This window comes from Jaculus jaculus, chromosome 20 (assembly GCF_020740685.1).
Source record: "Jaculus jaculus isolate mJacJac1 chromosome 20, mJacJac1.mat.Y.cur, whole genome shotgun sequence".
NCBI lineage: Eukaryota > Metazoa > Chordata > Mammalia > Rodentia > Dipodidae > Jaculus > Jaculus jaculus.
The window spans coordinates 2,354,448-2,376,026 of record NC_059121.1 but is presented as its reverse complement, the minus strand read 5'-3'; the positions used below and the strand labels follow the sequence as shown (position 1 = coordinate 2,376,026).

The 21,579-nt window shown below is 44.8% G+C and overlaps 1 protein-coding gene across 7 annotated transcripts in view; it reads right to left on the bottom strand.

The window, feature by feature from the left end:
- Mast4 (microtubule associated serine/threonine kinase family member 4) overlaps positions 1-21,579 on the bottom strand; it is a 656,456-nt gene that overhangs the window by 349,476 nt on the left and 285,401 nt on the right. For 2 of the 7 annotated variants that reach the window (XM_045139070.1, XM_045139071.1), the window contains exon 2: positions 11,513-11,587. The exons of the other annotated variants lie outside the window; for them this stretch is intronic. In XM_045139070.1, the coding sequence (XP_044995005.1) occupies positions 11,513-11,587 (75 nt within the window). The remainder of the gene's footprint in view (positions 1-11,512; positions 11,588-21,579) is intronic. 7 annotated transcript variants of the gene reach the window in all.

The window sequence follows — 21,579 nt, the reverse complement described above, 5'->3', positions numbered from 1 at the left end:
CCCCAAAAACCAAAAGTAAGAAATAAAAAACCTACTAGTCTATCGAATTTTGTCTTCCATAGGAGATCCTTCCCTGTGAAAGAGTGTCTCCATTCTTTGATAAAGCTTCAAGCTTTTCCACAGCATGAATGAATGAAAATGTGTTCGCCCAGTGAATGACTAAAAGATGTTTAGGCTATTCCTAATCTTGTTTGCTATTAAAGTCTGAGTTGTGATGAGTAATCTTTTCCATGACTCATTTCCCATGCATGCTGTTCTGTCTGATGGTTACACTCCTCTAAGAAACCAGTGGGTCAGATGATGTTTGTTATGTACCGTAGGTTTTTAATGCCAAACCGCCCCCCCACAGCAGTTACATTCCCACCACTAATATTAATCAAAAATCGATTTCCGGGCTGGAGAGGTGGCTTAGCGGTTAAGCGCTTGCCTGTGAAGCCAAAGGACCCCAGTTCGAGGCTCGGTTCCCCAGGTCCCACGTTAGCCAGATGCACAAGGGGGCGCATGCGTCTGGAGTTCGTTTGCAGAGGCTGGAAGCCCTGGCGCGCCCATTCTCTCTCTCTGCCTCTATCTGTCTTTCTCTCTGTGTCTGTCGCTCTCAAATAAATAAATAAATAAAAATTAAAAAAAATTTAAAAAAAAATCGATTTCCCCAGAAAACATGATCAAGCTTTCAGATTTCTGACACTCTAGTCGGTGAAGAAAGCATCTTTGTTTTCTTTTTCATTTCTTCTCTTAGGAGGACAATGAGAATCACTTCCCATGAATAAAGCCATTTCTACATAGTTGCTTTTTTGGTGATTTTCCCACCAATGACTTTTGCTCCTTTTTCAGTTGAATGGTCGTGGTTATGGAGATCTTGTTAAAGCCAGAGACAAAAATCTTTGTCAACTGGGATAAACACATAGGAACTGTAAAATTTTCAGGTGGCTTTGCAAGCATTACCTAGGTCCATCAGGAGAGTGGTATTCAATCAAATGACTTCTGCGGCACATTAGATTTAAAGAAGGTGTGACGGGGCTGGAGAGATGGCCTAGTGGTTAAGGTGCATGCCTGGGAAGCCTAAGGACCCAGGTCCAGTTCCCTGGTATCCACGTAAAGCCAGATGCACAAGGTAGTGCACACATCTGGAGTTTGTTTGCAGTTTCTAGAGGCCCTGGTGCACCAATTCTTTCTTCTTTTCAACTAAATAAAATATAAAAGATGGGGGCAATGATTGTCTTCCTCTCAAACCCTGAAAGGCCTGGTTATCCCACTGAGGACATGCCTGAGAAGGGGTCCAACCACACCCCTCAATAGTGTGCCAGGGAACATGGCGTGACAGCTAAAGGTACAGCAATGGATGGAGTCTCACCCGGGCCTTGCCTCCTTGCTCCCGAGCCTAGGGCAGGCTGCTGGGCTCACTACTGGGTCTTCTCCAAAGGCGGTGGTAACAGGTCTGTCAGGAGGTAGGAGATGTCCTAAGTACAACATTGAGCAGGTGGCATTGCACTCTTTCTAGACCTATACGGAAGGAGTTGGTCACCTGGGAGCTGGGGAAATGATCGCTTTTTAGCGCGGCCCAAAGGCTCTACAGGCAGTGTTCCCAGAGAGTTCAAGAAGGACTGGAGGAGAGACCAACAATTCCATTGATCTGACCCTGGCCCGGCGGAGTGCTGACTCGCCTGTTTATTTCTAAGCAGCTCACGCTGGGAATACCGCCTGGCTCACCCTCTGATAGTGCACCCCATGTCTCAATTCCCCCAGAGCCTCTCTGCCTCCCTCAGGAGTTCTCACTGGTCCTCAGCCAGTTCTTGTGCAAGTGAATGACTGAGGTCAAAACTGAAAAAGCAAAGGGCTTTTTCCTTAGGCCATGGAAATTCTAGAATATTTTACGTGTCTGCTATTTTCTCCCCCCCCCCTTTTTTGTTTTATTTGTGGCAGGGTCTTCCTGTAGCCCAGGATGACCTAGAATTCACTATGTAGGCTCAGGGTGGCCTTTGAACTCAGGGTGATCCTCCTATCTCTGCCTCCCAAGTGCTGGGATTAAAGGCATGTGCCACCACACCTGGCTCCAGTTTTCTTCTTTCAAAACTGAGGTTCTTGGGCTGGAGAGATGGCTTAGCGGTTAAGCGTTTGCCTGTGAAGCCTAAGGACACCGGTTCGAGGCTTGATTACCCAGGACCCACATATACCAGATACACAAGGTGGCACATGCATCTGGAGTTTGTTTGCAGTAGCTGGAGGGCCTGGTGTGCCCATCCTCTCTCTGGCTCTCCTTCTCTGTCACTCTCAAATAAATAAAAAGAAATATTTTTTTTTAAAAAAAGAATGTTCTTGTGCTGCAGGGATGGCTTATTGGCTAAGGCACTTGCCTGCAAAGCCAAAGGACCCAGGTTCAATTCTCCAGGGCCCACATTAGCCAGATGCAGAAGGGGCCACACAAGACTGGAGTTTGTTTACAGTGGCTGGAGGCCCTTGTGCACCCGTTCTCACTTTTGATATCTCTCTCTCTGTCTGATTCTAATAAATTTAAAAGAAAAAATATGTTCTCTCACAGTGCCTGACCCTACCTACATAAGACCACCATAATAGGAGGAAAAGATCATGACATCAAAATAAAAGAGACTGATTGAGATGGGGAGGGGATATGATGGAGAATGGAGTTTCAAAGGAGAAAGTGGGGGGAGGGAGGGTATTCCCATGGGATTTTTTAAAATAAATATGTATCATTTATATAAATGGGAGTTGTTAATAAAAATTTGGAAAGAAAAAAGAAAAAAATAAAACCACCTGAGTTTCTCCATCAGCTGCGCCACAGCTTCTCGCCCAGGGAAAATGGACGCTACTGCTTTTTTAATGTTTTTCAAGGGCCAACTTTTAGGTTCAACCCACTTCGATGGGTTCTGTCTCTCCAGGCCTTTGCTTCCAGCCACCGTTACAAGTGCTCTGTTTCCCCAGGCGTCCTTTTGACTCTGACCACCTACTGCCCTATGGGCACCTCACTGCGCAGCACAACAGTGCCACAAGAGGCATCTCTGCGCATGCCCTCCGCCAGTGGCAATGTACTCGGCACTGGTATGGCTGGGCCAAGGGCAGACTCCATGGAGTTGAGTATTGCCATTTACTACCCAGAGCAGCCTATCTTCTCCCCAGTAAGGGTAACGATGCGACTTCTCCCCTGCACTGGGGTAGGGAGGATGGGAGAACCACTTTGCTTGACTTCATAGCTGGCGCACAGAACGTGGACACTGATCTGTGTGCTCTCAAAGCAGGGTGTAACCCCTTGCAGGGCCACGATGAACTTGCCTTCCATCTTGACCTGTGACGCACTCAACTGTTCTGATGCGACAAGAACTGTAGCATGCATGCCCACATCCACGCTGTATTTACAGTTCAGATGACGGGCTGGAGAGATGGCTTAGTACTTGCCTGTGAAGCTTAAGGACCCTGGTTCTATGCTTCATTCCTCAGGAATCACATAAGCCAGATGCACAAGGGGGCGCATGCATCTGGAGTTCGTTTGCAGTGGCTGGAGGCCCTGGTGCACCCATTCTCTCTCTCTCTTTCTCTGCCTTTCTCTCTCTCTCTGTCATTCTCAAAATAAAAAAAGCTTAACCTCGAAGTCATCTCTCCAGCAACCCCCCCCCACACACACACAAATAAAGAAAAGTGCATATGAGGGTTGGAGAGATGTCTTAGTGGTTAAGGCACTTGCTTGCAAAGCCAACGGACCAAGGTTTGATTCCCTAGGACCCACGTAAGCTAGATGCACAAAGTGGTGCGTGTGTCTGGAGTTCATTTGCAGTGGCTGGAGGCTCTGGCATGTCCACTTTCTCTCTTTCTTTCCCTCTGTCTTTCTCTCCCAAATAAATTAATTTTTCTTTTTTTAAGTTCAGGTGAAAATCATCACTTCACCACTTCCAGACAGCTTTTCCAGCCAATCCTCACAGGTCTCTCTCCACCTGAAATCACACTGGGTTGAAGCCCTTTGCCATGCAGTTTATTCTTGCCTCAGCTTTATTTGTTTTCCAATTAAATTCAAATTTTGAAGGTCTGAAATCAAACCTTGCAAATTATAGTCTTTAACACCAAACACAATGGTTGGCATTCAAAAATTAGTACAATAGGCTTTTAACAATGACATGTTATTCCTCAAGTACCATGGCATCCTAACCCCCTCTTTTATAAAATAGAGGGAGAGTCCCAGAAAAGTTTAACAATGGTTACCTGGAAGCTACAATAGCAGGAATTCAAATTTAAAGGATTATTACAATTTGACGCTGTTAGCCATAAGGAAAAACTTTTCGTGCTTTAGCTCAGTGCATGATCAATAACAGCCTGATGAAGCTGGCACTCTGGTGGGCCCTACTGTAGGGATGAGGAAACTGAGGTTAAGTCACAGTGAGTGATTCGGAGACTGGCTGCAGACTCATCCTTAAAGTCCTTCATAAAAAAATGTCTCCACAGCGTATTATGTGACCCAAATACTTCCAGAGTTAAGTACAGCAACCAAACTTCCAACCCCTTCCACGTCCGTGTCCTTAAATATAGTAACAGGAGTTGCATCCTCTAAAAAAGAAGAAGGTATTCTTTAACATTTGAAATTCCTGGGACTAGGAAGGTGTTAATTACCACCCAGAAACTCCATGCATAATGAGGTTCAAAAATGATTAAACCTATCCCCTTGATGCTTAAAAAAAAAATCAAATTATTTTCTGTGATATGACAGACAGACACAATGCCATGTTTTCCCATTGTTGTTATATCATTTGAACAACTATGAACCATGGTCCAGGCAGCCCCCGGCTCCTGCTGAACAGTGGGTTTCTAAGGCCTCAAAGACATTTACTGTTCAGGTAGGTAAAAATGAAGGAAAAAAAAAAAAAAAAGATCAATCCTAAAAGGTTTATAGTAGTGAGAAAACATGGACCACCTGCTCTGAGATAGCTTAGGGGCTGATTTTCCCAGCAGGGAAGCCCAAGTTTTATAAACCTCATTCTCATTGGAGAAAAGAAAAAGAAAATTGCTGAGAATTAATATCAAGGATTTTTAAGCCCTACAGAGATTCAAACAATGTGTCCTAACCGACAGGTTTTGGTTGTTGAACAATTTGGGTATGAGGGTACTTTCGGGCTAGTGTTTGAGAGGAAAGAATGTTCTAGTCCTTTCTGGCCTTAACATTTCTGTGCTGTTGGGCTGTTCAGCTATTCACTCTCACCTGCTCCGCTTTTCACTGCCCTCTTTATGAAACCATTCTGGATCACTACAGCTTCGGGGGAAGATGACAGACCGCCAGGAACAAATTGCATCGTCCCTTTGTGCTCAGCTGCCAGGAGATTTGAAAGCGAATCCCGCTACATCCTCTCGCGTTTGACTCTGCCCACCAGATCGGGTCCTGGTGCTCCCAAAGCCAACTGATTTCTGTTTCACAGAGGCCTTTCCCAGCTTCACAAACAACAGTTCCAGAGTCTCTAAACTACTATGTCTCCTGCCCATTTTGCTTTATTTCTGTGTTCTTTTGCTGTGTTAACAGCATTCCAGCTGGGGGGAAGGACAGGTGAGTGTATTCTCAAAGTGAGGCCCATTCCACATTCCCACTGGACGAGCTTAGCCAATCAGAGGAGCTTTGCTTATCTTTGATCGCCTCCTCACCCTTCAATTTCATTCAAATAAAACAGATTTAAAAGCTTGTTTTCCTATACTCAAAGCACAAAAAAAGGATTTCTAAGGCAAAGCATAAATTCAGAGGGTAGGGATTTGAGGGGGGGGCGCCAATGTTGAGCAGAAATCCTCCCTTATTTCTGATGTGTACGTACTCCAAACATTCAGAGTAGTTTCCGTTTTAAAATCCAGCTTCTGGGCTGGGGAGATGGCTTAAATGTTGAAGCGTTTCCTTGTCAAGTCTAATGGCTAGGGGTTCAAATGCCTGTTACTCACGTAAAGCCAAATGCACAAAGTGGCACCATGTATCTGGAGTTTGCTTGGAGGCCCTGGCACACGCACATTTCTCCACCCTCTTTCTGTATGCAAAGAAATAAATAATATTGAAAAAAAGAAACAACTTCCTCTGAAGACTGGTAGAAGTGTGCATAACAATCAAAGAAAAAGTCACTGGCAAGTAATGGCAGAGAAGGTCATTTGTCTAGGGGTGCAAGGCCTCATCGAGAACCACCCAAATATCTCAGAGAAAATGACAGAACAATTAAACATTCCCAATAGGCTTGATGGAAAAGAAAAACAATTCCTCCCCCCACCCCCCGTAGGGTCTCACTCTAGCTCAGGCTGACCTGGAATTCACTCTGTAGTCTCAGGGTGGCCTCGAACACAGGGCGTTCCTCCTACCTCTGTCTCCTGAGTGCTGGGATTAAAGGCATGTGCCGCCAAGCCTGGCACAATTCCATAATTTGACTAAGAGAATATTTTATATCCACTCGACTTTGTCAATGAATGACTCAAGAGCCATGAGGGCTGAATATCCTGACTACGCACCTCCACAGAGCTGGGTTATGTCCCAGTAGAGCCCAGTTCCTGCAGTCTGTGGACCATGTTGTAAGATTCTGGGGAAGCGGTTTACCGATCTATACTTCCAAAATCACACAGTGTATCTATTCACCATAAACTCAGTGTTCTCAAAAAAATATCTGCCTTGGGTTGGAGAGATGACTGATCAGCTGGGGTGCTTGCCTGTGAAGCTTACGGACCCAGGTTTGATTCCCCAGGACTCACAGAAGCCAAATGCACAAGGTGGCATAGGTGTCTGGATTTTAAGTGGCTAAAGGCCCTGATGTGCCCTTTCTCTTCCCCTCTCTCCCTAATAAATAAATAATAAAATATTAAAAAAACCAATCTGCCTTAGCATGCATTTCTGACTCCTGGAACACAGGAGCCCATAACTTGTAAGGACCCTTTACAACAACTCCAGTTATGGCGCTCAGAGGACGCCATGTGCGGTCAAAGCCAAGTGTGCTTGTAACGGAGACTCACTTCCATTTCCCACTCGCTGGTCAGGCCATTTGTCTGCAGTCAACAGTGGCTTTTCCCAACCCCCTTCAATATTAGAAATGATGTTTTAGGTGTTTCTCCGATTATTACCACTGCAGTATTTTGGAAAGGAAAGGATTTAACCTTCTAAATCTATTTGTTAATGTGGCTGACCCAATTCACGAAGCACGTTGAGACACCAGACACCTTTTTCATAGCAGTTTAATGAGCTCCTCTGAAAGTCTGTGTAGGAAAAGAAGTTATGATTCTCACTCTGAAAGGAGTAACAAAAAAATGTAGGGGGCTGGAAGGATGGCTTAACAGATAAGGCACTTGCCTACACAGCCAAAGGACCCAGGTTCCATTCCACAAGAGACACAGATGCACAAGGTGGTGCACGTGTCTGCAGTTTGCTTGCAGTGGGTTGAGGCCCTGTGTGCCCATTCATTCTCTCCCCCTCTTTCTCTGCCAAATAAATAAATAAAAGAATGCCTTCTTTCACCAATGAAAGAGATAGCTGCGTATACAACATATCACATGGTGAAACATATTTGTCTCTTTCTAAGTGTGCGTGTGTACCACAACATGCATCTGAGGGTCAGAGGATTTCCTCAGGTTATTTCACCTTCCTATACTTTCACCTCTGGGAGACAGCACCTCTCTTACTGGTTTTGCTATTACATAGACACCAGTCTAGCTGGCCCTTGGAGTTCCTGGATTCTCCTGGCTCTGCCTCTCATTGCCACGGGCATGCTGAAATCACAGACGCATGCACCACACTTTGCATCTGGCTATACTTGGGAACTGGTGAATTGAACTTGGTCCAACAGGCTTGCAAGCAAGCACCTTTAAGCACCAAGCCATCTCCTTACCCTTGGCGTTTCTAAAGAAGCCAAGACAGAGTGAAATTGTCTCACTCTAGCTCAGCCTAACCTGGACCCGACTCTGTAGTCCCAGGCTGGCCTCAAACTCATGACGATCCTCCTACTTCTGCCTCTCCAGTGCCGGGATCAGCAGAGTGTGTCACCATGCTCGGCTCTCTTTCTCTTTCAAATACATAAATATCTATTTTTTAAATAATGGAGACCAAGAAGTGGATGCCATATGTAATAAGGGATGGGTTGCTCAATTCACAAGGACTTTAGCTGCGTTAATTATCATAACTCAGAGATGGGGAGTGAGACAAGGGCCTGCTGTATCTCTGAGCTGACTTCGGTGTTAGGGGAATTCATTTCCAATACGATAAAGTCATCAGAATCACTTCAAGTTAGTGCATTGCTTTTTCTTCTTTTCACAAATACCAACAGAACTCATATGGACCAGGCTGCAGCTTGAGGAACACATCCTAGACTCCTACTAAAATGTGACAAACAGCTATGACTTCTATTTACTTCACTTTCAAATAGTCTATCATGGGCAATGCAGTTCTATGGACAGCTATGCTCTTTGCAAAGTTAGGAGCCCTAACCAGAATTTACTGGCTCAGCGTGGTCAGCCGGCATTACAATGGAGAAGGCGGACTCTTAGCCAGTCCCACAGAGGTTTGCTATTTGGCAAAATGGGGGGAGGGTTCACTGGTGAAATCAAAATTGATGGCTTGTTAGCCATCATGTAGATGTGAAGAACAGGCTTCTGGTTCTTGGAAGTGGTGATATATAAATTAGTGAACTGGCAACATGATTCGACAGACAGTCTTCACCTTTCCATGAAGGCATCATGTGGTGGTTTGACCCATAAACTCCGGTGTCCTGACTGCTAGGTTCCCAGCTGGTGGAGATTTGGGAATTAACACCCCCAGGAGGCAGTGTATTGTTGGGGGCGGGCTTATGGGTGTTATAGCCAGTGTCCCCTTGCCAGTGTTTGGCACACTCTCCTTTTGTTATTGTCCACCTTATGTGGGCCAGGGGGGGATGTCCACCCTCTGCTCATGCCATCATGCTGCTCTTGGTTGGGTGATTTCTACCAGCAATGCGAACCTGACTGCAACATATCTGAATCCAGGAACTGCTGTGACTTGTGCCCTCACAGGTGGCCCCTAAGAGTCTGTTGCAAGGTGGCTTATGTCTACATGAGTGACAGGCTGCCCACTGCAGAAGCGAGGTTCGTGGTTCTAGAACCTCATACTAAGCTGAGGTGGACTTTTCCAATACGAACTGACTTGGAACGCAGAATGCAGAGAGCGGAGTTACAGGACACAGCTTTCTTCCGTCGATCAGAAAACATGAGCTCGATACCAGTCCACGCGCAGCAGGATGATGCAGGAGAAGTTGCTCTGGGTGGCTACTGATGTCTGTGACAGGGCTCAATGTGTCTGAAGTGTAGTGGGTGGAGCAAACCCTGAAACAATGGCCTCTAAAGAATTATAATGGGGCTGGAGAGATGGCCTAGTAGTTAAGGTACTTGCCTGTGAAGCCTAAGGACCCAGGTTTGATTCTCCAGTCCCACGTAAGCCAGATGCACAAGGTGGCACATATGTCTGGAGGTTCACTTGCAGTGGCTAGAGGCCCTGGTACACCCATTCTCTCTCTTTCTTCCCCTGTCTCTCCATCTCAAATAAAAATGAATTTAAAAAAATAAGTTGTAGTGTATCTCAGGAGACCCCATACCGAGTGAGAGAGTAGATTGAAGCCCTGGTACTCCAAAAGGAGAAACCTCCCAAGACAGATTTAGACGGTCCTAACAATTGGTCTCCCACCTAACTCTCCCTCTGCCTAGTCCCTGGCTTTTGTTTCATCTTTTCTGTAAATTATAGCTAGGTTTTTAAAAAGCAGTGAAAGCCGGGCGTGGTGGCGCACACCTTTAATCCCAGGAGGCTGAGGTAGGAAGATCACCCTGAGTTCAAGGCCACCCTGAGACTACATAGTGAATTCCAGGTCAGCCTGGACCAGAGTGAGAGCCTACCTTGAGAAAAAAAAAAACAAAGAAAGGAGCAGTGGGATCAGAGATGGAGAGATGGTCCAGTGGTAAAGATGTTTGACTGCAATGACTAATGATCGGGGTTCAGTTCCCCAGTTACCCACGTAAAGCCAGATGTACAAGGTGGGGCATATATCTGGAGTTGTTTGCAGTGAATGGAGACCCTAGCTGTCCATCCTCTCTGTCTCTTATTTCTCTTGGCTTACAAATAAATAATTTTCTTTTTTAAAGGAGCAGTAGCCGGGCATGGTGGATCATACCTTTAATCCCAGCACTCAGGAGGCAGAGGTAGGAGGAACACCATGAGTTCGAGGCTGCCCTGAGACTACATAGAGAATTCCAGGTCAGCCTGAGCTAAAGTGAGACCCTACCTCAAAAAACAAAAACAAAAACAAAAATGGAGCAGTAAAGTTGGGAAATGTTTTTCTTCCCTTCCCAATTCTAGATAGATCTATAAAAAAGATCTTCTCTATTTACCAACCCTTGTCCTCTGGTTTTCTTTTGGTATGGTGGTAACCTATGGATCTCAGATTCCCGTTTCTGGGAACAAAAACGAACTTAAGTCGATACCAATATAAATCTTAAAACTATACCGCGCATGTCAAGCAGGACAGCTCAGTACACTTTCAGGATTTTACATGCCAACTGTTTTTCTTTGTTCCCGTTTTGGTTTGTAGTGCTAGGGATAAAACCCAGAGCCTACTGCCTGCCAAGCCACCACGCTAGCCCTTCGCCATATTCCTGGGCTTCTTTATTTTTTAATGCCAATTGTTACAGACAATCATTACAAATATAAGACACATCAATGTTCAAGTCAGCGCTCTTGTGGTGGTTAATTTTGATTGGGTTGGGACGTATTCAGGGCATTAGTGAGGCATAACTTTGGGCATGTCTACGAAGGCCTTTCCAGAGAGGGTTAATTCAGAGGAGAAAAGCCACCAGAAAGTGGCCAGTACCATCTGGCTGATGGGCTGGTGCCCCAGACCGAATGAAAAGGGAACAAAGGGAAACAAACGAGAAAGTGGATTGAGCTCAGCACACACTTCTTTATGCATCAGGATATGCCCAGACGTGACAAGCTCCTCACATCAAAGCCACACGTCACTCTGGTCACCACGATGAAATACATGAGCCAAAATAATTCTTCTCATAAAAAAATACATAAATAAATAAACCTGGCTGAGGCAATTTAAGTCACAGTGAGAACAATAGGAACTAATACATTATCTTGAAACAAAGGGAAATACTACACAAAACCAATTTACTTTCTACTTTTAGGACAATTATATCTGATGGAAGAGAACTTGTGCGACATAACACAACTACATGGTCGTGCGATACTGGGCTTGTCTTCCCAGAAGAGTGCAAGAACATCACCAAAGTACTTGAAGTTGACCACGAGAGAAATATACACACCAAGGCAACCAGCAAACGCTACAAGTCAGGGGTGGTGGTGGTGTTTGTGGTTGTTTCCGTAACTGGTGTTTTAAACTGGTGTGCAACAGCCCGGGGTGTTTGTATTCTAAAGGCTTCTCGAGTGCTCCAGTAATCAGAAATACTGGGGCACACCCCCTTTGCCCGCGGAGGAGACACAGGGTCACGCACACACCCGACGCAGGGCACGGGCCACACTCACTTTTGAAGGCGCTGGGTCCACTAGTCTCTGGCGATGTCGAGCTGAGTTGAAGTGGCTCTTCGGAGGCTGCCCTTCCTGACAGTGAATGGAAGGCGGGGAATGAGCGAGACGTGGGAAGGGAGGAGGCAGGGCGTGGGATGACGGGGAAATGATCAGAAAAGGGAGAGGGACAGTGTTTAACAGCACGGTACTTTGCGTTAGATCAGACTCTAATAAAAGCACCCAACACAACTCCCCCCACCGCCAACAAAACCACATGTCACGTGCACGTCATTTTGCTCAAAGCATCCTGTGTGTACCTCTGTGACAAAATCACAACGCAGCGCAGGATTGAGACGATCCAGCAAACCTTCATTCCTCTACTGACTGGTCATTTTCTCTAGCTTTCTTTATCTCAAGGATGCAAAGGAACATCACTTCCCTGAACACCAAGTCCACCTTCCCAAAATAGCAGACGGCACTATGGAACTTTCTCGGGGGTTAGATGAGGTTACCCAGCTGGTTACCACCTAACGCCGTGGGAATCCAAGTCCTCAAACCCACGAGAAATCTCCTGTCTTAATGGTTTCTTTCTAGTGCTAAGGTGTCGAGCAAAGCAACCGTCCTAGACAGTTAGTGGAAGGGCCCTTGACAATCCAAAACCTTGCTCTATGTGCCTGAGGACAATTTAGCTGCTCCTTGATGGCAATTTTGTCTTTTGTCCTCACTGTAAGAGTCTCACGGTCGAGCATGGGGTGAAAACGGTAAGAGGGCTCACAGCTGGGCCTGCAACAACCAAGCCACCCAGGTAAGACGAAGGGCAGGCTCTCCGGAAAACAGTGGGTCTCTGCAGGCTCTGGATGGTCCTCTGAGCTCACCCTCTCACCCCACTCTGAGGAAGTTTCGGGTAACTGGGTCCCTGGAAAGTGAAAATGTCCCAGAGCCTTCCAAGTCCTCATTTTGCTAGAGGTCTGAGAAGATCTGGCTTATTTCTTTCGTAAAAGAGTTCCCTAGATCTGTTTTTCTGTTTTTTTTTTTTTTTTGTTTGTTTGGTTGGTTGGTTTTTTTTTTTGTTTTTTGTTTTTTCCCCTTTCCATAAACCTGAGTTCTTCCTGAAACAGGAGTTTCTCTTTTCCAGAATTAAAATTCCTGGAAGCAGGATTAAACCTGTTGGTTAAACTCAGCCCCCAAACTTGGTGGTGTGGCTGTTTAGATCTTATAAAAATGACCTCAGTTTGGGTCTCTAGATGTGTTTTACCCTCTCTGCCTTCTCCTGGGCAGAAGCTTTTAGTGTTTTTTCCTCCTTCCTTCTCTCTCCTCTCTCTTTCTCTCTTTATTTTTCTTTATTTATTAGAGACAGAGAAAGAGGGAGAATGGGCATGCCAGGGCCCCCAGCCACTGCAAACGAACTCCAGGTGCATGTGCCCCCTTGTGCATCTGGCTTATGTGAGACCTGGAGAATCGAACCTGGGTCCTTAGGCTTTGCAGGCATGTCCCTTAACCGCCAAGCCATCTCTCCAGCCCCTTTTTCCGCCTTTTAATCAAATGAAGTATTTCTAAACCTTACCTTCTGGTCTAAGGACTTCAATTCTTTGAATTCTTAAGACAAGAATCTGAGGATATCCCCAAATTATTAGTGCATCGATGCATTGGCAGAGGAACCCCACAATTCCCATGCCACCTGTGATTTGTTTCATCCTTGGTTCTGTGTTGCTTCTCCCTTATAAAGCTTACAGCTGTGCACTGGACCCTGCCCGGCCCGGTCACTGCCACAGCTGGAACCTGACCCGATCCCTCATTAGAAAGCGGATACATGGACACCTGGGGGAAATGGCCAGTGGGGTCAGCATTTCACTTCTCCTTATCTCAGTCCAATCATTTCAAAGATCAACTTATTTCCCTAGCCAGAAGGTCTTATAAACAGCAACCCACTTTCCAGGACCCTTACGGGTACAGAGAGCTCTCTAAATTGTTTTTCTTCACTTTTTCCCCCATGCCCCTCTGGTTGGGTCTCACTCTAGCCCAAGGCTGACCTGGAATTCACTATGCAATCAGGGTGGCCTCCCCAATGCTGGGATTAAAGGCGTGCACCACCACAACAGCTTTCTTCACGTCTTAATGAGCTTAATAGAGCTTTCTCTGTAAACTTCCATTCTCTCTATAGTAAAGGTTCTCTTTTGAAACCCTTCCTTCTTCATTGTCCTTGAGATTCATTCTTTGAATTTTCGGAGACGAAGAACCCAGAGCCAGTGACTCACTAGGGGCTTCGGTGACTGTTGAGAAGCCAGCGTCCTGGTTCCCCATTTAAGCCCAGCTCGGAGCAGAAAACAAGCTCCGCCACTCTCAAGGAACCCGGAAACCCTGGTAAAATCCATCTTCTCTGGCAGCCGTTGGCCCCTCTGCCTCTAATTGTGCATGATATCTTATTACCTTACAGATTTACATTAAACAGTGGCTCTCCACAAACCATTGCTGATAATGGCTATATGCTAGGCAAATGTTGCACCTAGATAGGCTTAACACAGCCCGTCATCACTCATTCTATGCCAAATATGCAAATAGACAGCCCAAGATTTTATATTTCAAAAAAAAGAAATTTGGAGAAAACCCCCTCAAAAAATGGAGCAGAGCTTCACTTCCATCTTTCAAAGATGTCACATAGCAACTTAGGATGTTTTTTTTATTTTTATTTTTTCGAGGTAGGGTCTCACTCTAGTCCAGGTTGACCTGGAATTCACTATGGAGTCTCAGGGTGGCCTCGAACTCATGGCGATCCTCCTCCCTCTGCCTCCCGAGTGCTGGGATTAAAGGCATGCGCCACCAAGCCCAGCACCACTAAGAATTTAATAAGCAAGTGCTGCCTCCCACTGTGAGTCTTGACTCAGAAGGGTGGTGAGACAAAAATACCACCAAGAAGGGCTCACCAAACCAACTAGGCTAAGGACGTGGCACGGAGGAAGATGTACTTGCTGGGTACATGTTGGAGCCCTGAGTTCAAGCCACAGCACCAAACACACGAACAAATATGAACGAAAACTCTCTCCGGATTCACAAGTTTAGGCTCAAGGGACAGGAAACACTGGCAACAAAATGACCCTAAGATGAACAACAGCCTTTACTCAGCTTGATTAATAAAGAAGGGCTAAAGATGGACCTAAGTAAAAATGGAATTCAGGGACTCAGGTTCAACTCCCCCATACACAAGGGGGCGCATGTGGCTTGAGTTCCATTTGCAGTGGCTGGAGGGCCCTGGTGTGCCCATTCTCTCTATCCGCCTCTTTCTCTGTGTCTCACGTAAATAAATAAGATAATTAAAAACGGAATGCAGATAGTCCATGTGGTAGTTGGAATATGACAGAGTAAATGGATGGTCCCACAGATTCAGATGTTTTATTAAAATCAAGTTTGCAACTTTAGCTCGAGCAGGCCCAATTTCTGAAACAGGGGATGTGTCACTGGGGAGAGCGTCTGCAGCCCAGTCCTAAGGTGGGTTTGGGGCAAATCTGGTTCCAGCCCCAAGGTGTGCAGGACGGATGGAAGTAAGTAGCTTCTGCCACCGATGGACTTCCCCTGGATGTTGTAAGCTGAAATAAGCCCCTGGTTCCCATTAGCTGTGTCTGTTTGGATGTTTCTCCCAGCAATACGGAACTGACTACAACAGCAACCCCTAAGAAAATCTGCTTTTCCCTCTAGTAATTACATGGCCGTTACTTTTATAGAATGTTTCCATCACAACCACTTGATTTGCAAACATTCCCTACCTCAGGGTTCCCAGCATAACACCTTCCAAAAGGCAGGTATCTTAATTAGCAGATCATTATTATTATTATATGGCTGGAGGGCTAGAGAGGTGGCTTAGTGGTTAAGGTGCTTGCCTGTGAAGCCTGTGGACCTAGGTTTGACTCCTCAGAACCCATGTAAGCTAGCTGCACAAGGTGGTGCATTGGTATGGAGTTTCTTTGCAATGGCTAGAGGCCCTGGTGCACCCATACAAGAAGAGGGAGGGAAAAAAAAAGTAGTTTTGGTTGTAATTTCTGTTTCTAGGGACCACCCTGATAGCATGAATCCTTGTACAGTCCTCTGGGAAAAAAAAAAAAAGTGGGGAAATGGGTCTACAAACTTAGCTGACTTAGAAAACTGATAACAGCTTTAAATGAAAAAATTGACAAAGACACTAAATATTTAGCAAAGCAAAACAAAAAAAAAGGCAACAAATAGCAGGCAGGATAAAATAGTAGGATATGATGGCATACACCTTTAATCCCAGCACTCAGGAGGTGGATATAATAGATTCACTCTAAATCTGAGGCCAGGCTGAGACTACAGAGTGAATTCCAGGACAGCCTGGGTTAGAGTGAGACCCTACCTCGAAAAACCAAAAACAAAATAAAGCAACAACAACAAAAGCATGACTTCTCCTTCTCTTGTCAACAGAAACAACAGTTTTTACCTGAGGGATAGTTTCTTTTTTCTTTTTAATCATAGATTAGTTTGATAGTCTCAAAATTAACCTCTAAACCTTATAGTTTACCAGAATGAAATTTAATGTTTTTTTTTTTTTTTTCCATCACATATAAACAGCTGTATTCACACACCTAGAGAACCCTCACCCGTATCAACCTCCTGTGGAATGATTACAATTGATTTAAGATTCCAATGCACAGTGCCAGGTCCCCCAAACATGGGGGAAGGTTAGGGGAAGAGATTAATCTTAGCCTTAAATACACAATTACAGTCATCTTGCAAATTAACTAAATCCTGGGCCTGTGGTTTATTGCTCTTCTTCTGACTGCAAGGTGAAAACATTACCTTTCTTTAATTAGCTCATTGTCCCAGGAACTCAATGGGAGGCAGATGCTGGCATTAAACCTGGGATCAGAATCCTCAACTCTCTACTTGCTGGAAGGCTGCTTAAAAAGAACCCCCTGACCCTGTGTCTCAGGAGGTGGGATTTTTTTTTTTTTTTAAAGTCTATTTTACCTCATTTATCACCAAGGACAATGGATCTGTAACAACAGACTGCTTGCGATGAACAAATAGGTTTATGAAATAATCGATGTAGTTACATCGTGACTCCAGCCATACATCTTCATAGAAATCAGGGAAGAGCCTACAGGATTCATGTCATTTTAATGAATCTTGTATAGAGCGAAAATAAGGAAATTGTCAGGAGCTCAGAGCAAGTTTTTCTCCATAAGACTTGCATCTTAAACATTCACCTTAATTTCCAATAATATAGTCATAAAATAAATTTCCAATAAAGTAGACATGTTGCTTTATATTGCTGAAAAAGAAAGCTGGCAGTAATCAATAAATAAATTTGGTGGTAGTGAGTCAAGTAAGGGGATGGTACAGTTGCTGGTAGTAGGCTGCTCTTGTGACTCTAAGCTAGTTTGGCGATAGTAGGTCCTGGCACAGAGTGGCCCATCGTTAGATCCTAGACAGAAGCCACTGAGAAGAACTGGATTCCAAAATGCACTTCTTCCTTTCCAGGGAAACCCTAGCTATAATGAAGTTTCTTTCCTTTTCTGCTTTCGCCCTGATTTTCAGATTACCTGACATATCCAGGGGAGGTATAAAGAGTACAGTTTTTAGTTTTTGTTTATTATTATTTATTTATTTTAGAGTGACAGGCAGAGAAAGAGGCAGAGAGAGAGAGAGAATGGGCGAGGCAGTGGCCTCCAGCCACTGAAAATGAACTCCAGGCGTGTGCACCCCCTTGTGCATCTGGCGAACGTGGGTCCTGGAGAATCAAGCCTTGAACTGGGGTCCTTAGGCTTCACAGGTAAGTGCTTAACCACTAAGCCATCTCTCCAGCCCAAGAGTATAGTTTTGTGTGTGTGAGAGAGAACACGTGTGTGTGCGAGAGGGCGAGTGTGAGCGTGTGTGTGAAAGCAGGTGTGTGCACAAGGTTGGGGAGAGAACTGGCACACCAGGGCCTCCAGCCACTGCAATCAAACCCCAGATGCATGTGCCGCCTTGTGCATCTGTTTTTACATGGGTCCTGGGGAATCAAACCGTAACCGCTGATCCAGCTCTCCAGTACCTAAACAGAGCACTTTTGATCTTGGTCAGTTAAGCATGACTATATTTATGAAGAACAGGAGACAGAAGTTGGCTAGGCAGTTTAAGGTAACCAGGTCCTAAAGTGACAGTATTTTTGTTGTTGTTGTTGTTGTTATTGTTTTTTTCCTTGACCAAGCAGGACAGGTGTTTGAATCTATAAGGGGAAATCTAATATCTCCTTATCTCCTTTTCCTTAAAGGAGCCCTCAACTGCCTCTACAAAGATAAAAATCACAACAGGGAGGGGTCTAGTTTTTTTCTTTTATTTTTCCTTATTTCTTTTTCCCTTTCCTAGAAAGCAAACCTAAAGAAGTAACTAAGACAGCAAGGTGTCCAGACACCAGGAGAGGGAGCTGAACTGACCGGCTCACCTTCCCACCTAGCGAAACCTTGATCTTAAGAGAAACCTGACGGGGTCACCATGAGGGTGACCCGCTAAGGTCCCTCCACACTCGGGAGCAGTCGGCTCTATCTCTTTAGTACTAGCCCCTTTCCGGGGACCCCTCGTGCCATACATGAGCTCTGCCTTCTCTTCTTAAGATCTAGAGCAACATCGTTGCTTTCCCCACCCTCTGCATCCCACGGGTTTCATTCATTGCGTTCAGAAGACAAGGACCCCGAAACCTCTGAGCCAGGCCAGTTGTGTGTGGCTGTGAGCATCTGGCATCTTCACTCTGGAGTTCAAAGTCAAACTAAGATCCAAGCAAGGCTCTGTCGCTCCCAAGGACTGCATCGTTTCAAGGATGTGGTGACTTGTGCGTATGTGTGTCTGCTGCTGGGCATGGGACTGAGCACCACTTGATCCCTAAGCTGTGTTCCCAGCTGCATTCCCAGGGAACCCCCCTCCCTGAAAGCCAAGGCTTGACTGCCGAAAAGAAATCTTACCGCCAAATTCGTATATTCACGGTATTTGATAGCGAAGCCTTCTGGAGGTGATTGGGGTTAAGTGGGTTCACCAAGGTGGCACCCCAAAACAGCACTGCACAAACAGAGACCAGAGCTGAAGAGCTCCGTCTCACCAGGTGAGCACCCACCACACCATGGCACAGCGGGAAGCCCTCAGCAGATGCCGAAAAGATGGCAGTAGCGTTCTCTTGGAATCCCAAGGCAATAGAAATCTGGGGCTTCCCCATCTGAGGAAGTGAAAGAATTGGACGCGGGCTGGAGAGATGGCTTGGCGGTTAAGCGCTTGCCTGTGAAGCCTAAGGACCCTGGTTCGAGGCTTGATTCCTCAGGACTCACATTAACATGCACAAGGGGGCGCATGCATCTGGAATTCGTCTGCAGTGGCTGGAAGCCCTGGCGTGCCCATTCTCTCTCTCTTTCTCTGCCTCTTTCTCTGTCTGTCGCTGTCAAGTAAATAAATAAAAATAAACCAAAAAGAATTGGACGCGAGGAGAGATTGCTTAGTGGTTAAGGTGCTTGCTGGCAAAGCTAGTGAACCTAGGGTCAATTCCCCAGTATCTACAAAAAGCCAGATGCACAAGGTGACACATGTGTCTAGAGTCTGTTGGCAGTGGCTAAAGGCCCTGGTGTGCCCATTCTCTCTCTGTGTGTCTGTCTCAAATTTAAAAAAGTCTATCATGTGTGCCAGCATTGGAGACACAATTTGTGTTCTTTTTTTTTTCCCTCTTTTCTTGGATTGCAATTTTGAAAAAAAAAAAATAATCTCCTCTTAAACAGCAGCCTTTAGAATTCCGGTATCTGTCATAACTGAGAGAGACATCCATCTCCTGGTACCATTTACCTCCTGCCTGATGACATTGACATCAGCAGAATAACAGATTGGACCTGGGTGGTCTCTATAGGGCTCTGAATTAAATGGCTTATTTTCATATGCAAATCAACAGTTCTTCATCTCAAAGAGCTGGGGAGGGGAGCTTGGGGAGATGAACTCCTCCTCGTCATTTTCATGGAAGTAAGCACATTCTAAATACTTGGGTAAGCCCAACCCAAACCCATGCGTTCTGATCCCCACTAGTAACAAAAGCAGCAAACTTTAGTTCTCTAAGTTAGCTATTAAAAATGATAAAAGAAAGAAAAGTCGGCACATGTATAATGTAGAAATTTAATGAGACATATTTTACCCCTATGCTAAATATGCTCTTACCAAGCTTTCACCTGTTAGATAAATTGTTTTTTTAGAAATTACTAACCTCCCTTAACCCTACACATCACACTTTTTAAAGAAATTATTGTTCCCTCAGCGATATAGATCTGATAGCTTAGTACCTCAGCCTAATTTGCATCACAAGAATATTTACAAGAACGCTCTGAGGAAAACAATGTATCAGGCATAAAATAATGGGTGCCCAATGAATTTAGTTGCTTATGGCAGACTATTTATAAAAGCTTAATACTTTAAATCAGGTATAAGTTGCCATCTCTCAAAATGGGAACCACGAGGAAAACTTAGATACACATATAATTTTTTAGCATGAGTATCTTTTTCTTTTTTTTTTTAAATCTATCATTAGATATTCCCAGCTTATACATGTTAAGAAAGGAAAAAAAACACAGAGAGAAAACTATAAAACAGATTATTAAAAATGATTCAAGGATTCTTATAATATTTCTCAAAAGTCTATTCAAAATAGTTTTAACTCTAAAAATAATCACACACATTCTCAGAGAAGAATAAACCTCTCCACCCAATTCAGAGATAGTTTTTGTCTCCAATAAATATACTTAACCCTCAATCAAACTCTTACTAAACACTCTACTTAATTCTAACAAAGCTCTTTCAAATGAGCACTGTGAAAGAGGCCCTTGAACACCAGAAGGCAGTCTAGGACCTTGTAAAGTCAAAACACAACATGAAAATAAATTGATTGACAGAATTCACAAGCCAGGGAGATTTGTCAATTACGAAGCATATCAAACTAGGGATGCGAAACCCCAAGAATAGGGAAGGTATCTACCACGTAAAAGACTATATTTCCCATCATGGCATCATACATGAGTAAAAGGCATGGAACTCATCACACAATTATTCATGAGAACCTCTGAAATTAGTAACAGTGAAGAGATCATTTCTCTCATCTTTCTGAGCCAAGTTTTTCAAATTAACTCAAGAGGTGAAAGAACTAAATTGACTCCATGATAGGCCTCAGCAAAACACCTCCAAGGCTAGGTCTAAAATTAGAACAAAGGGCCATTAATCAGTGACTGTCCTGGCCCCAGGACAAAAAAGCTGAGTCACTTCCTAGAAATTCAAGGTCTTTCGGCCCCAACCAATCAAAAATAGATAGATATAATAGACTAATCAAATTCAATCCTTGTTCAAATTATCCAGTCAAACTGTAGAACTGATTGCCCGTCAGAACCTTCCTTAGTTATGCTTAAAGGAGCCTGCAAGCTCTTCTCGGATGGCCATTTTTATATGAATGGTCGACCCCGTGTGCTGGCTGACTGTGCAGAATAAACGCTCTCTGCTTTTACACACTATTTGAGTCTGGGGTCTTTCTTCAACCGTTCTCGGACCCTTACAGAGGCAAGATACCAAACCAGAACCTAGAAGCGTACATTCCCATCTCTAAGATGACAGTACCTGCCCCCCCCCCCAAACCTCACCCTTTACTTCATGAAATAATTTGTGGTATCAGCCATCCATCCACTCCACCCCCGGATCGGCTTTCATTCCTTTTTTTTTAAAAGAAACATATACCGGTCTGTACCAACTAAATGCATGGTGTGCTCTGCAATGATGATCAGCACTAAATATGATCCTCCTACCTCCAGTTCCTGAGTGCTAGGATTAAAAGCAAGTGCCAACATACCAGGCTTTTAATTTATTATTATTTACTGTCTTGAAAGTGAGAAGGAGGTAGAGCAAGAGGTAGAGCTTGAGCGAGCGAGAGAAGGAGAGAGATTGGGTGTGCCAGGGCTTTCAACCACTGCAAGCGAACCCCAGACACACACGCCCCCTTGTGCTTACATATGACATTGCATGCTTACGTCACTATGTGCCTGGCTACGAAGGATCTAGAGATTTGAACATGAGTTCCTGGGCACTGCAGACAA